The 15310-nt window shown below is 43.7% G+C and overlaps 1 protein-coding gene across 2 annotated transcripts in view; it reads left to right on the top strand.

Annotated features, from left to right (window-relative positions):
- The first annotated feature begins 5874 nt into the window (after window positions 1-5874).
- CAMK4 (calcium/calmodulin dependent protein kinase IV) overlaps window positions 5875-15310 on the top strand; it is a 223558-nt gene continuing 214122 nt past the window's right edge. Inside the window, exon 1 of one of the 2 annotated variants that reach the window (XM_068247354.1) lies at window positions 5875-6238. In XM_068247354.1, the coding sequence (XP_068103455.1) occupies window positions 6063-6238 (176 nt within the window). In that variant the 5' untranslated portion in view covers window positions 5875-6062. Of the gene's footprint in view, window positions 6239-6696; window positions 6753-15310 lie in introns of those variants that run through there. The other variant, XM_068247356.1, reaches the window with a different exon arrangement.

Here is a 15310-nt window from a genome sequence, read left to right as displayed (position 1 = left end):
GTATAGTAATTTATACGATTTTATAATATGGAATTTTTTTCTTCTGGAATATCACTTTAATGTTTTATTTATTTTACTTATAGGGAATTTGAAGTGAAAATAAACTTATGATACAATGAATTGTATGTGTAGTGCAGTTAAGAAATAGGACATTAGTAGAAAACTACAGAGTCTCATATTGTTTCCAGTGCAGGAAAATAAACTTCAGTTGTTATCTATGCAAAAGAGCTTCTCTGAGCTCTCCGACCAAGCTTGGGTCGGAGACAGTCCTATTTTCTGAAGCACTCGTACATCAAAGAAACAGTGCGAGGCAGCTTCAGATAAGGTTTTACTGCAGGGACGTTCAAAGGATCATTAGCTCTGCTCTGTTTCATAGTTTAAAATACAGTGTGTGGTTTGTAATTGCAAATATGACAAAATGATGGAAAGTTATACAAAATAAGCTATATAACTGAAAATAAAAATATGATACTTTTTTTTCTGCTAATAATGTTCTATTAATTATCTGTACTAAACATAAATTTCATTATATCATGAGTTTCTTTTGTTTCATTGTCACTTTAATGTAATGCTGTTAATGCTTTGATACTTACCTTAATATTGTAATGTTTTCTTTTACATGTTCATCACAATCTCTTATGTCATCATGGCTTGTGTCTGGGGATGGACAGAAATGCCCATTTCCGTTCTGCAGAAATTCGGATTTCCGATTTTCTTTTTATCCGATTTTCTGTTTTTCCGATTTTTCTTTTTCTTAGGGAGTGCTCATAATGGCAGGACAGGGTGGGCCTCCTAACTGCAGAGGTTGTCATGGCAGAAGGAAGGGGCCCCAGTAAAGTTTTATTGTGGGGCCCATGATTTCTACTTATGCTCTGCTATACCTTATGCCTCATCTTTAACTACAACATACCAGTTTCCATAATATGACACAAAAATAAAATAAAAAATATATTGTCATTCACCTTCTTAGCGGCCGGTAATCCCGAGTCAGGCTCGGGGCGGAAATACGCAACATAGAGCGGTAATCCCGTGCCTTAGTGGCTGCTGCATAACCTCTCTGTGGTATGTTTTTTTTCTTGTTTTTAGGGTCAAAAAGCTTGTGAAAAAAATTGCATGGCTTTTAGACCCTCAATCTGGAAATAATCATAACGCCAGAGAGGTTAAAGTGTACCAGAGACGATATAAAATATTAGTTTTATACATACCTGGGGCTTCCTCCAGCCCTATGTGCATGGATCGGCTGCCAGAGAAATACATAGAGGGCGCACTTCTTTTGCACAGACTGGCCGTGACTGGCCGCAGATATGAGACCCGGTACCGGCCATACAGAAGGCTCAGGATGGCGGCGTGGGAGCGATCCGTGCACATGGGGCTGGAGGATACCCCAGGAATGTGTAAAACTGTTATTTTATATCGTCTCTAGTTTCCTTTAAATAAATCTCTGGTACATGTTTTATTCCAATAAATGCTGACAGGGAAGATAGATGCACAGCTGCCTTCCACAAATGCCCATCATCTGAGGTCATCAGATTTGTGTACAAATTCCAGATGCAGATGCAGATAGCACTGATCACAGAAACACCAGGTATCCCTGTTACTAACCCTGGATTTTCCCATAGCTGATAAAACTGCACACAAGCATCAGTAGCTTGGATACTGTGGGCAAAAATAACCCATAACAAGCGTACAGATCCTCAGTGATGTCTATATAAACCCCCCTCTCATAACCGCTTCCTGATGCTAGCATGTTGGCATCCACACACTTCTGATTAGAAGCTGGCACTAGGTGCCAGTCCTTAACCAGCAGGGTCTCTTATCTCCAGAGCTGAAGAAGAAAAGACACAGCTGCATCCCTATAGACATGCGAAACCCTGGATCGTGCCAACTGCCAGCCCGTCCCTAAACTGCCTGATTAGAAATAAAACTATCTCCTGTAGTATGTATTGCTTTTACAGCAGTATCCTGTGACACACTCCATAGCTGCTCATTGTAATACTGTTTCCTGGCATGTGAAACTACATATGTTAACCTCTTCATAGCTGCAGGTTACAGAATATTTTTCTGCATAGCATTCCTCTACAGTTTTCTAAACGTATTTGTCTCATTAATAGCAATAGTGCATTTAGCAGGTGTTAAAAAAATACGTTTTTCATTAAAAATCGTACTATTAAAGGGCACCTTTACAAGCTATATGCATATGTTGTACATGTGGTTACAGGTAAAAGAAAAGGGGTCTAAAATCAAATACTTACCTAAGGAGAGGAAAGCCTCTGCATCCTCCAGAGACTTCCCATGCCTTCCTCTAGTCCTCCGCCACTGCCCTGGACCCTTCTGCACATCGTGACTGCGCCATGGTGTATCTGCGCGTGCACGGCTGCAACTGTGCAGTAGCATGGAGCTGCTTGTGCATGAGTAGCTCTGGCTTATTGCGCAGGTGCAGCCAAGCTTGCGCAGACACAGTGTAGCAGCACTTGTACTTGAAGATGGGCGTGGTTGCAAGCTCGAGGGGTGTGGAATCCGGAGGCCAAGGTCTTGCTGGATTTCTTTGGGGGTCAGTGCTCAGCAATGGTGGACTGGAGGACGACGTGAGAAGCCTCTACAGGATCCAGAAGCTTCCCTATTTTTCAGTACGTATTTGACTTTTGACCCGACTAGCTTATACAGACGTTGTATGTTATACTTAGGCCCGATTCACACTTGCATTAAAAAATGGTCCATTCCCAGAACGGATACTGTACAAACCGAACGGATGTGAATGGATATAATTTTAACTTATGGAACTGTTTGCATTCGTCTGTTCGAACTGATCCGTTTAATACGTTCCGCTGAATGGACCGCAACTTTCTCGCAGCACCAATTTTTCCAGACACCACAGCCCGGCGGACCGGAAACGGAAGCTGAAGCCCTGCATTGGGGGCAATGAGGGAACAGAAGGTTTCTTCACACTAGTGAAGAAATGGACTGTTAAGAGGCAAAATCCACTGGGGGGAAGGTCTGGGGGGGATGGGGGGTACGCTGCATCTGAGAGGGCAGGTGGGTGAGGTGAGGGAGGGTTTCTTACCCAGGCGTCTGGGAGGGGGGATGTAGGTACCCTGCACCTAAGTGGGCAGGTGGGTGAGGTGAGGGAGGGTCTCTTACCCAGGCTTTCGTCTTCTTCCGCCATTTAATTGTGTCCCACGTCACGTCATGTGACACGCTTCCTCCTTCCGGGTTAAAGGAGAAACCGCTGTAGTCAAGTGTGGCGACTTTTGAAGGCAGAAGAAGACAGAAGCCTGGGTAAGTTACCTCTTCCTAACCCGTCCGGCTGCTACAGCAATCAGAGTGGCAACAGTCGGAGTGAAAACGGATCCAATCGACTGGTAATCCGATCCGTTTTTACTGATCCGTTTGCCAGTGTGAACCAAGCCTTACGGATCCGTTGAAGCGGAAATCGGATCCATTTTACCGGATCTGTTTGGCTTAAATTACCAAAGTAATGGGCCTAAATGGGAAAGGGTGATATTGCAATTTTCCAAGAGATGCATGGCAGCGTACATTTACCATTCATTCCTTTCACCCTGAAGAACAAGAATGTTGTGTGTCTGTCTGACTGACTGGCTGTGTTCTTTGCTGCAGTACTGAACAGGACATTTACATGGGAATAAAAGCTAGATGTTCATTGCATTTCTCACTTCCTTAAATGGATGTTCCCTTGTACTATATGTATAAAAAAAAACAGGTCCAGCTGTGTATTTTTCTGGATTCATTAATATTTTAAAGGAAACCAGAGCTGAGTAAAAATAAAAGTGTTATACATACCTGGGGCTTCCTCCAGCCTCATCCGCACGGATCGCTTCCACTCCACCGTCCTCAGTCTTCTCCTGCGCCGGTACCGGGTCCCGTAACTTCCTCCAGTCGCAGCCAGTCTGCGCAAGAGAAGTGCGCTCTTTACGTATCTCTCCAGGAATCCCCTGCTCTTTCATTAGCGCTATACACACCGCCAGCATGACATCACACACGCGCCACGCCCGATAGATTTCATGCTGAAATAAATCCAGAATAGGCCTGTAGTGTATGGGAACCTGACAGATCTCTCTCTCTAATCAGGGAGATATGTGTCTCTTGGTCGAATATGCCCATCATGGCTAGATGTATTGGCACATTTATGTCGATTGAGATTGTACAATCAAGATTATGTTGTTGATCAGCACCTTGAATGCCATAGCAGACTTTATTAGCCCTTTTCTGTCAAGGTGCCCATTAATAGTACAATTTTTAGCTAATTATCATATTTTAAGATCATTCAAACTGAAAGCAAATATCATTTTAATCTATCCACACCACTAAACATGCCCACTACCGGTACAACGTTTAGTAAAGGATCCTCTGAGCAATCAGATGAATGTAATCGGCAGAAAATAAACCTCTAACAGTATGTGAAATGTAATTTTCTCATTTATTAAACTATGTAATAAACCATGCTGATGTCCCAAATCAACTGTGAACAATTCTAATGGCGATTGGGAAAACATTTTTATATTATCGGTTGTGATAGATAGAAATGACAGGAAAGTTGATGGTGAAGTAATCTATGTATTACAACATTTCATATCTCATTTATCTGTTCGATTGGGCGATTCTTCGCAGAAAATTGTATCGTTGATGGGCACCTTTAGGAGACCAACTTGCGATGATCTCCCAACCAGTTATGATCATATTTATGAAAAACTCTGCCAGGCACAATGATCAGTTCCTTAAGGCTAATTTCACACCAGGACGTTGCGTTAGAGGGGGCGTTAAGGTCGCATAACGTCCCCCTAACTCAACGCCTGGTGGTGCTGGATCTGGACGTCAGAGTGAGCCACGTTGTGCAGCTCACTCTGGCGTCAGTGATGCCGTGATGCGCACTCTTGGACGCATGCGGCATCACGTGGTCCCGCCGGCCAATCGCCGCACAGAGCGGCTGCTCCAGGAAGTAAACACTGCACGTCATAACGTGCAGTGCATATTAATTAGCCATGTGCCTGGCCGCTCTCCGCTCCTCCCCAACATTACTGAGCATGTGCTAGCAGTCTAACGCGGCTCAGCCGCGTCCAAAGTACTGCATGCAGTACGTTGTCTTGTGACGCAGCGTTACAATGTAACGCAACGTCCGCACTGTGAACAGCCCCATTGATTTTTCATTACTGTGCGGTGGGCTGCGTTACAGGCTGCTCTAACGTGCGCCTGTAACATCCCACTGTGAAACCAGCCTAAGGTAATTTGTTCATTCTGTATTGATTGGGCCAATTAACTTCTGTGTTTTCATGCAGTACAGTCTGAATAATCTTAAAACTGTACTGTTAGTGGCCACTTTCCACAGGTCAGACTAGACTATGGGGCGAAAATGACAAAAGCTTTCCTAAAACAGAAAGAATTTGCGATAATTCAGGTTGGAGTGAGCTTGAGATGTCTCCCAGAGAACACTGCTGAATATATGCAAATTAACCATTGTACCCTTAGAAGCTAAACACACCTCCAGAACCGCTGGAATGCAATGATGTGTCAGCTTGTTAATTTGTAGAGAGCCATAATAATCCAACATGCATACAGACTGTTTCGGATTGTTTGATCCTCATCAGTGCATGGCATGGATTAATTTGGCTCTATGGGCGAAAATGAGTCACGCATTTTGAGGTTTTTTTTCTAGTTATAAAATAAGAAGTGTCCCTCCTGCAAAAAAAAATACATTTTGGACAGGAAAATAAAAAGCTGTGCACTTTGGTGACAGCAGATACAGGATGAGATCTTGATCAGCTTGATTAGCAGCAGCATGCACAGTAATATCTACACGGGTACAGCACCACCTGGTGGCCAGCGGGGGGCAAGCAAGTGCCATTTCTGTCTGAAGGGAAGCCGAGGATGCTCGCTTTGCGATGCAATGCACTTCGGAGGGGACCCGGGCACACAGTGAGCCTGCCTCCTCCTTATGCAGCTGCTCCATTGGCTGGGATTTCTGCTCTATTGATTGAGGATCTGAGCTTGTACTGTTTCCAGCAGCTCAGTCCCCTCCTGGCAGCCCTGTCCTCCGCTACCTTCTCGAGATGCTGAAAGTCACTCTGCCCTCCTCGTCTTCGTCTTCCTCCTCTTCTTCCACAGCCTACTCCTCTACCTCCTCCACTTCGTCCAGGTCTGCCAGCGCTGCGCCCGATTACTGGATCGATGGTTCCAACAAGGACACCTTGGCCCGTTACTATGAGCTGGAGTCCGAGCTGGGACGGTAAGCATTGAGCATCATGTCGGTGTCAGTGGTCCATGATAGAGATGATCCCTGCCACTGCCTCCTCCTTCTCACCCACCACTCACTGCCACATATGGGCTAAGCTCTCAGTGGGGATGAAGGATGAAAGTTCTGCTATTGGAGATGTGAATTCGCAGCCTGGTTCTCCAGTGTATGAATGAATAGGATGCCAGTGCATCCAGGCAAGCAGTGATGGGCAGGGGCTGGAGATGCAAATGATCACCAGCGTGTATTATTATTAGAGCATCCCATGTACAGCGTCTATGGAGACAACAGGCATTCATATTCACACCACATCCCAGGACGGCAGAGGATGTGTCTTATCTGCCCAGGGGCTGCAGGGTACCTGTTATTAAGCTATTAGGAGGACTCGTCTCTATGCTACATTGTATTATGTCTGACAAGCAGAGAAGGCATCTTATGGGTTTGAGAGAGGCTGTTTCCTGATGTCCTTCCCATTGATGTCCTTCCCATTGATGTCTACATATATGGGGTATGTTGGATCTTACAAGGTGGATCATACATGTATAATCTTGTTGCCCCCTGTTGGAGAGCACAGTGCTTCCAGTCACTGTAGGCACTTTGCCTGCTGTGGAACAATGTCACTAGCCCATCTGTCAGGTTTAGCAGTGTATGTGCTGTCATCTAGGGCTAAAGTGGCAAAGTGTGTTATTTTAATGTATTTGTACATTGTGGTGTGTAAATAGACAGTTGCTTACAAGCTGTGATATGTAACACATGAAGTGTACACAGGCAGTTTACATACTTTACATAGGCAGTTCAGAAGGCTATGTAAGAGGAACACTTTTATTATAAAATTGTGATTTTGCCTTTTTGGTGATACTAACTGTCCACTCCCAACTGGCACTGACACCGATTTCTGGGAATGGGTACAGGCATTGAACAGTTGTCCCTGTAACTGTTCTTGTGGATATGAAAATTGTAAGGTCATTAGGAATTTCCATTCTATATCATACTGTATCATTATTGCTATCTATAGTTATTATTTGTGTGCAACTTGAAGCCTAAAGAGGAACTGTAGTGCAAATAACATAATGAATAAAATTGATTATTGTTCACAATATTACTTTATAGATTATTTAGTCAGTGTTTGGCCATTTTAAAATCTTTCCTCTCCTGGGATTTACAGTCAAATGTATCACAGGTGGGGACATCATTAGTTCTGTGAGGTGATCTGTGCAGAATGTTAGTTTCTGAGTGTTCTTTGTACAGAGGAACATACTGCTTGATTGGCAGTTGGAAAAATACATTATTTCCCACAATGCAACAAGGTTCACAGACAGCAAACTGTCAGGACCTTGTGGTCATGACATCACACATGTGAGGGGTTTCACCACAATATCAGCCATACAGACATCCCTGATGAACTATTTGAGAAAAGGTAAAGATTTCTCGTGGGAAAGGGAGTATCAGCTACTGATTGGAATGACGTTTAGTCCTTGGTGAAGTTTTTATTTAGGATACCCACTCTGCCTGGAGTGTTTGGTTTTCAGTGGTTTGGGGTCTTTAAGTTTAATTCCATTTTCCCCCTATTCTCTACCTATCAGAGATGTGGGCTGGCATCTCCCCAAACCCCCAAAGAATCATCTCAGTTTTTTTTTTGTTTTGTTTTTTTTTACAAATTTTAATGTAATTTTGAACAATATAACACCCCCTTGCCCATAATATCGAAACAAGGTACAACGAATTACAGGAGTATGTTCATGAGGATCACTATACGTTGCACACATTGTTCCAAAACTTATACATATACAAGGCTAAATATCCGTTGAAGTATCTAAACTGTAAAACCCCTCTACCCCCAAACCCTCTACCCCCCCCCCCCCCCCTGTCATTCCCAATCAAAGAAAAACCTTAGTGACCGACTGAAATATCTAATTTACCCAAAGAGCCCAACAAATGTTCCCTGAGATACCATTTCGTGAACTTAAAATGTTCAATCAAGTCCTGCATTTCCTGTTGTGTATAAGTCATTATAATAAATGGTTTCCATTTTTTGAAAAAATACTTTGTTTTCTTGTCTTTGTGGTTAATTGCGTCGAATCTATCCAGGTAGTGTAAATGCAGAAGCTCCTCCTTTGGATCCATCTGAAAATGGTGCATGCGAATAATGGCGCACGGTGTTGCCGCTAATCCGTTTGTTGCTTATCGCTATTTAACGCTAAAGCCTTATAGTTATTTAGCATTAGAACCTTATCGTTATTTAGCGTTAACACACAGAACCCTCTCTGTACCTATCCCTAACCCTTAAACCCCCCCTGGTGGTGCCTAACTCTACGACCCCCCTGGTGGTGCCTAACCCTAAGACCCCCCTGGTGGTGCCTAACTCTAACCACCCCCCTGGTGGTGCCTAACCCTAACCACCCTCCTGGAGGTGCCTAACCCTAAGCACCCCCTGGTGGTGCCTAAGCATAAGACCCCCCTGGTGGTGCCTAACCCTAAGACCCCCCCTGGTGGTGCCTAACCCTAAGCACCCCCCTGGTGGTGCCTAACCCTAAGACCCCCCCTGGTGGTGCCTAACCCTAAGCACCCCCCTGGTGGTGCCTAACCCTAAGACCTCCCTGGTGGTGCCTAACCCTAAATCTCCCCTGGTGGTGCCTAACCCTAACCTTGACAGTGTTACATTAAATCCATTCACCGTTTTGCAGTTAAATAACGTCTGCAGTTTGGCTTATGTAGGGCGCTATTGATAACTCACGTTACTGTGCGCAATAACGTCTGCTGTTTGGCATATGAACAGCGCTATTGATAAATAACGTTACCGTGCACCGTTTTTCTTCTTTTTTCCTTGTGTGCCATTATTATGCAGTACTAACGATAAATAGCGATAAGCGTATCTTTTTAATGCGGCGCCATTTTTATGCATAGGCGCTGTGCGCCATTATTTACTGCTCTGCCTCCTTTACGTCCCAGACTGTTGGAGTGCTCGGATAAATCCACTTATTATAGATCAGAGGTTCTCAACGTGTGGTACGCGTACCCCGGGGTCCTTCTGATGGCTCCAGGGGGTACTCGGGCTTGATATACTTAACCAAGAATAACAAATGTAGAGTTTTAGAAAATGATTAATCTTATTTAAACAACACTAAATTAGTATTTTAGTTAATTGAAAGCAGTAGTAAATGCTTGGAAATTGTTTCAAACCAATTCTCATGTACTACGATTAAATATATATTTGTCAAGGGGTACTTGTGATAATGTTTATTATGCTAGGGCACAGGTGTCGAACTCCAGGCCTGGAAGGCCAGTTCCATGCCAGTGTTTAGGATGGACTGAGAAAGAGAGGAATGTGTTCTACCTGATGGACCACGCCTTTCCTGATTCAAACCCATCAATTAATTTGAGCTGTGTCAAAAATGTGTGAGGACCTCGGCCCTCGAAGGACCGGTTTGACATCCCTGTGCTAGGGGGTACTTGGTGAGTTCAGGGTTTTAAAAGGGGTACATACCAATAACATGTTGAGAAACACTGTTATAGATCACCTTTCTAGCTGCAATTAAAACCAGATGGGCTAATTTGCTCATACCCTTTGTAGTTGACTGTGCTTCCCCCTCTACCCCTGGCTGAGTTTCCTCATAGTTAAACAGAAGTAACAGAGGAAGCGATTCCAATTGCATCTTACACATTTGTTTGACATACTGAACCACTTTTTGCCAGAAGCCTGAGATTACTGGGCAACTCCAAATACAATGAAACATAGCCGCATTCAAACAAGAGCATTTGGGACACTTTGGTTCATAGTATCATCTCAGTTTTATGGGAGTTATCAGTTTCCACAAATTCAATCATAATTCTTCTCCACATTTCACTCTGGCTTTTCACTGTCTTGACCACCCTTCCCACAAGCCACTGCTCTGCATTCCGCAATGCCACGCCTACCACCATAACTATACCCCCCTCTCCTAATAATGAACAGGAGTGCTGGGTGAGTGTCTGTAATAGCCACACCTCTGAGTAGAGGGGACAAAAAGCTCATCTGCCAACCTTTTATATTGTCCTCTGATGTATTGATGTATTTATACATGTTAATGAGATCTCCTCTAAGATGTCTTTTCCCCAGACTAGCTAAGCCCAGTGTATCTAATATTTCCTAGTAAGTGAGATCCTCCATCCCTCTGATAAATTGTGTTGCTTGTCTCTGCAACTTCTGTAAAACTGCAATGTTTCTCCTGTGATGTGGTGCCCAGAATTGAATTCCATATTCCAGATGTGGCCTTACTAGAGAGCTAAATAGTGAAAATATAATGATAGCATCCCAAGTTTCTATTTGCCTTTTAATGCATGCCAACACGTTATTTGCTTTAGCTGCAGCTGCTTGGCATTAAATATGATTATGTAAAGAGAACTCGAGGCGGATTTTCTAAATTTTAATAAGACACAGAGGCATGTTCTCTGCTCAAAGACAATCTGCTTGCCGCTAGCCTTCTGTTTACCTTGATTTGTCAATCACCGTGCGCCTCCCCTGCCTCCTCCATTGCATCACCTTTTCCCACTCCCGCTTGCAAGACTTCTCTTGCTCTTCTCCCCTCCTCTGGAACACTCTCCCTCAACACATCCGCCACTCAACCACACTTACTATTTTCAGGCGCAATCTGAAAACTCACCTCTTCAGACAAGCATACTCTCCTACCTAGGACCCTGCCCACTAACCACCATTTCTACCTTTCCACACACAGCTTCCCTTTACCTACTGTGCTATACCTTAAAGGACTTACGAGCCCAAAACAGGAAAAAAATGTCTTTACCTGTATGAATTTGTAACGCACGGAGGACGCCATCCGCGCCCTCCGTGCAGCTCCGCCGGGTCCCCGCTACTTTTGCTCCCCCCGGCCGGACCCCGACCCCACAGCCCGGGTCGTGCGCTCCTTCCTCCTCAAATATGGCCGCCGGAGGAGGCCGCGGCTGCGCAGTCCGCACCGATGCGAGTGCGGCTGCGCAGCTCTAGGGCCTCCCTCCCCGATCCTCGCTACGTAGGGCGCGGATGGCGTCCTCCGTGCGTTACAAATTCATACAGGTAAAGACATTTTTTTCCTGTTTTGGGCTCGTAAGTCCTTTAAATGTTTAGATTGTAAGGCCTTTTGTCTCTCAATGCTGTGTAATGGGTGTACATACCCCCGACCTTTTGTAAAAACATGTAGTTCATGTGTTCACTGTATTAGCTGTTATACCCTCTTGTCTTGTATCAAGTGTTGTATCACATACTCTGTATTGTTATACCTTGTATGCTATTGTACAACGCCACAGAAAATGCTGGCGCTATATAAATAAAAAATAATAATAATAATAATGGCTCCCGCCTCTGTCCCGTCGCTCCCCGCCTCCGTAAGCTTCCTCCAATCGGAAGCTAAGCCGCGACCCCGAAGTACTTCCTGGGTCACGGCTTAGCTTCCGATTAGAAGCAGATTGTCGCTAGCCTAGTGCTATTTTTCAGGGGGACAGCAAAGCCTGGATGGACTGGCAGCGGCAGCAGCAGGACACAGAGGCATGCCATTGTGCAGAGAACATGCCTCTGTGTCCTATTAAGATTTAGACAATCTGCTTCGGGTTCTCTTTAACTTGTTGTCTACGAGTATTCCTAGTCCCTCTGTAAGTTTGATGTCCACATCTATATCCCATTTATTTTGTAAAGTGCTAGACCATTGGTACAAACAAGAAGCATGGCTTTACATTTTTTTAACATTGAATTTTATCTGCCATTTACCTGCCCATATAGACATCCTGTCCAGATCCTTCTGCAATGTCGCCATCTTCCTGATAATTTTGCACTACTTTGTGTCATCTGCAAACATAGCAATATTACTTTCTACTACTTCATCTACTAGGTCATTAGTAAATACATTGACGAGTACAAGGCCCAGTACCAACCCCTGTCTGTGTTGGGTAAAGGTGGCCGCTAATTTGGATTTTCTTGTGGTTGTGATAGATAGGAAGCAAAGATTGGTTCATTGATGGTGTAGTGAACGATTTTACTTAGCATTTTTCGCTAGAAATTGGACAGTTATTGGCTCCCTTTAGAGTGACTTGTCCCACCGGATTGCTAGAGGGTAGACCAGTTACTTTAGACCAAGACAATCAGGAAAATAGAATAGGGTACTAAAGATCCGTACCCACAACGCAATTTGCGCAATCATTTTTTGTGAGGGTTGATCGTTTTTCGCAATTTCACACAACACTGTTTTAAACAATTTTTAAGGACATGTTAAACATTGCACGTTGATGCACAGCTACACCCATTAAAAAGTCTAGTGCTTTACCGCAGTGCCAGCGTTCCTCCTTCTACAGAATGTCAGTTTGCAAGACTTAATGCTAGAGCATGCTGCTGGCACCTTTTTGAGAGGATACATGTTCACAAACCACTTATCAGTGCACAGCTCAACACTGTAGGTTTATACTGTAGTGCCAACCTGCTGCAACTTTCTTTCTTTGTTTGACTTTATTCCCATCCTTTTTTTTTTTTAACCAACAAAGTTTATTGAAGCATATAAAGTAAGTACAGGCAACAATGCATTAGCAACAGGATGGAAGTTGAAGAACGTGCAGGGATACAACCATACAGAGTTATTGTAGACAAAGATACATTCCAATGGGGTCTTAATATTTTGCAAATTAACATTCTGGCAAGGTGCAGGTTATTACAGATAAGGGGGATTATGTGCAATAAAAGAGTTGCACAGCATGACTATATTACAGCAGGTACTGGTATTTTACTGCAGTTCAGAATATTGAATGTCATGCAGTGTTATGCAATACTGAGGCAGACGCATGATAACAGCAGTTGGAGTTATTTCCTGCTTTCCCATTGGTCCCATATGAGATGAAATTGAGTGATACGACCCCTGTGTGTATAAACTAGCTTCTTGTAGGCCAGACCATCCTCCAATCTCTTTATCCAGTTAGAAAGAAGCGGGGAGGCAGGGGACAGCCATTTCAAGGCTATCTCCTGTCGTGCCGCAAATAGAGTCTCACGAATAAAGGATTTAATACACGGCTGCATGGCTTCGTCTTGGATAACTCCTAGAATGCATAATATTGGGTCTAGTGTTACTGGGGAACCCATCTTATCATGCAAAAATTTAATTACTTGTTTCCAAAAGGAAGAAATGTGGGGGCAACTCCAAATTAGGTGGTAGAAGGAGGGGGAGTCGAGGCTACATTTTGGGCATAGCCTACTAGCATTGGGGTTGTATTTGACCACACGTGAGGGGATCAGATAGGCTTGATGCAGGATATAGAGCTGGGTAGCCTGGTCCTTAACGCATAGGGAGACCCTCTTTACAGCTTCTAGAGCGTCATCCCAGTCATCTTCCTCTAGCTGCAACCCCTCCGCAATCCACTTTCCCTTGGACCCGAGGGTAAGATCACATGCTTCTTTTGTTATTAATTCCTTATAAATATCGCCTATTTGATGTTTGGTCGGGCCCTTTTCGATCAGCTGTAGTATATTATGGGGTTCAATGTGGACTGGTGCATTTTTAAATTGTGTAGTGTAGGCGTGTTTCAATTGTAGGTATCTAAAAAATTGGGATGCATTTTCGGGGTGGTGGTTTTGGAGGGAGGTAAAGGGGGTGAGGGCATGACCAGTTGTTACATTACCTAAGAATGCAACACCAATTCTTTCCCAAAAGATTGGGTCTGGGATGGAGTTGAATTCAGGAAAGTGCGGGTTATGCCAGAGAGGGGTGTGATAGTCATAGGTGGAGGAGTTGTACAAACCACCTACCCGCTTCCATACTTTAAGGGCTTGGGCTATAATTGTGTTGTTTGATTTACTGGGGGGAATATATTCGCGTAGGAGATCAAGGGCTATACTTTCTTTTGATAAGTTGTTGTTGTATCCTAGGGCTTCAGGGTTATAGAGGCCCTCCATAGAGAACCAAGTGGCTATGTGTTGGAGCTGTGCCGCCAGGTAGTAGTGCTGCACTGAGGGAAGAGCCAGGCCCCCAAGGCCATTTGGGTTTATTAGGAGGGAATGTTTAACACGAGGCCTCTTGTGGTTCCAGATAAAGGAGAGGATAGATCCCCTAAATTTTTTAAAGACTGATTGGGGAATGTAGATCGGGGAGTGGTGTAGGACGTAGAGAAATTTGGGTAACAGGACTATTTTAATTAAATTTATTATACCCACTACAGTTAAATATAATTTAGACCAAGCCTTACACTTTGCTTGTACAAAGGAATTATTCCCATCCTTTAAATTGGTATATTTCTTATTTTCAAGTGTTTAAATGAAGGAAAATGAAACAGGATGTAAAGCACCAGTGTAGTTTGAATTATAAAATAATAATATTTTTCTTAAGAAATCTTTATGCTACGTATGATTAGGGGTGTGTCAGGGGCGTGATTAGGGGTGTGTCAGGGGCATGGCTTAAAGAGAAACCATGACCAAGTATTGAACTTCATCCCAATCAGTAGCTGTTACCCCCTTTTACACGAGAAATCTATTCCTTTTCACAAATGGATTATCAAGGGGCGCTGTATGGCTGATATTGTGGTGAATCCCCTCCCACAAGAAACTCTGAGGACCATGGTACTCCTGGCAGATTCCTGACTGTGAACCTTGTTGCATTGTGGGAAATAGCTGTTTACAGCTGTTTCCAACTGCCAAAAAAGGAAGCAACAGCTACATCACCTGCCAGCAGTAAAAATGTCACCATGTGATAAATATCAGAATGTAAATCAGGGATTTAAAATATTTACAATGGGCAAACACTGACTTAATCATTTATACATAATTATTGTAAAAATGAAGCACTTTTTTTATTACATTATTTTTTTCTTCTATCAAAATGTTGGGAGGTATGCATTAAGATCGCCATAGACTCCCACGGCGGTTTTCAATTGTTTACGGGATAGTTTGTTTTTGCAGCTGCAAAGGACAGTAGCAGATTAGGCAGATGGATCGGCGGAGTGATCATTCTTCGATACCCGATCTATGGGTACACGGCTTTGGCATTTATCAGAAGCATTTGCTGAGCATAGCTGTACATGTACCGTAGATATTCCCTGTCACTTCAGTGACAAAGCTTCAAA

This window comes from Hyperolius riggenbachi, chromosome 1, assembly GCF_040937935.1.
Source record: "Hyperolius riggenbachi isolate aHypRig1 chromosome 1, aHypRig1.pri, whole genome shotgun sequence".
NCBI classification, from domain to species: Eukaryota; Metazoa; Chordata; class Amphibia; order Anura; family Hyperoliidae; genus Hyperolius; species Hyperolius riggenbachi.
Note: the sequence above shows the minus strand (reverse complement) of the source record. Positions and strands in the feature narration are given on the sequence as shown.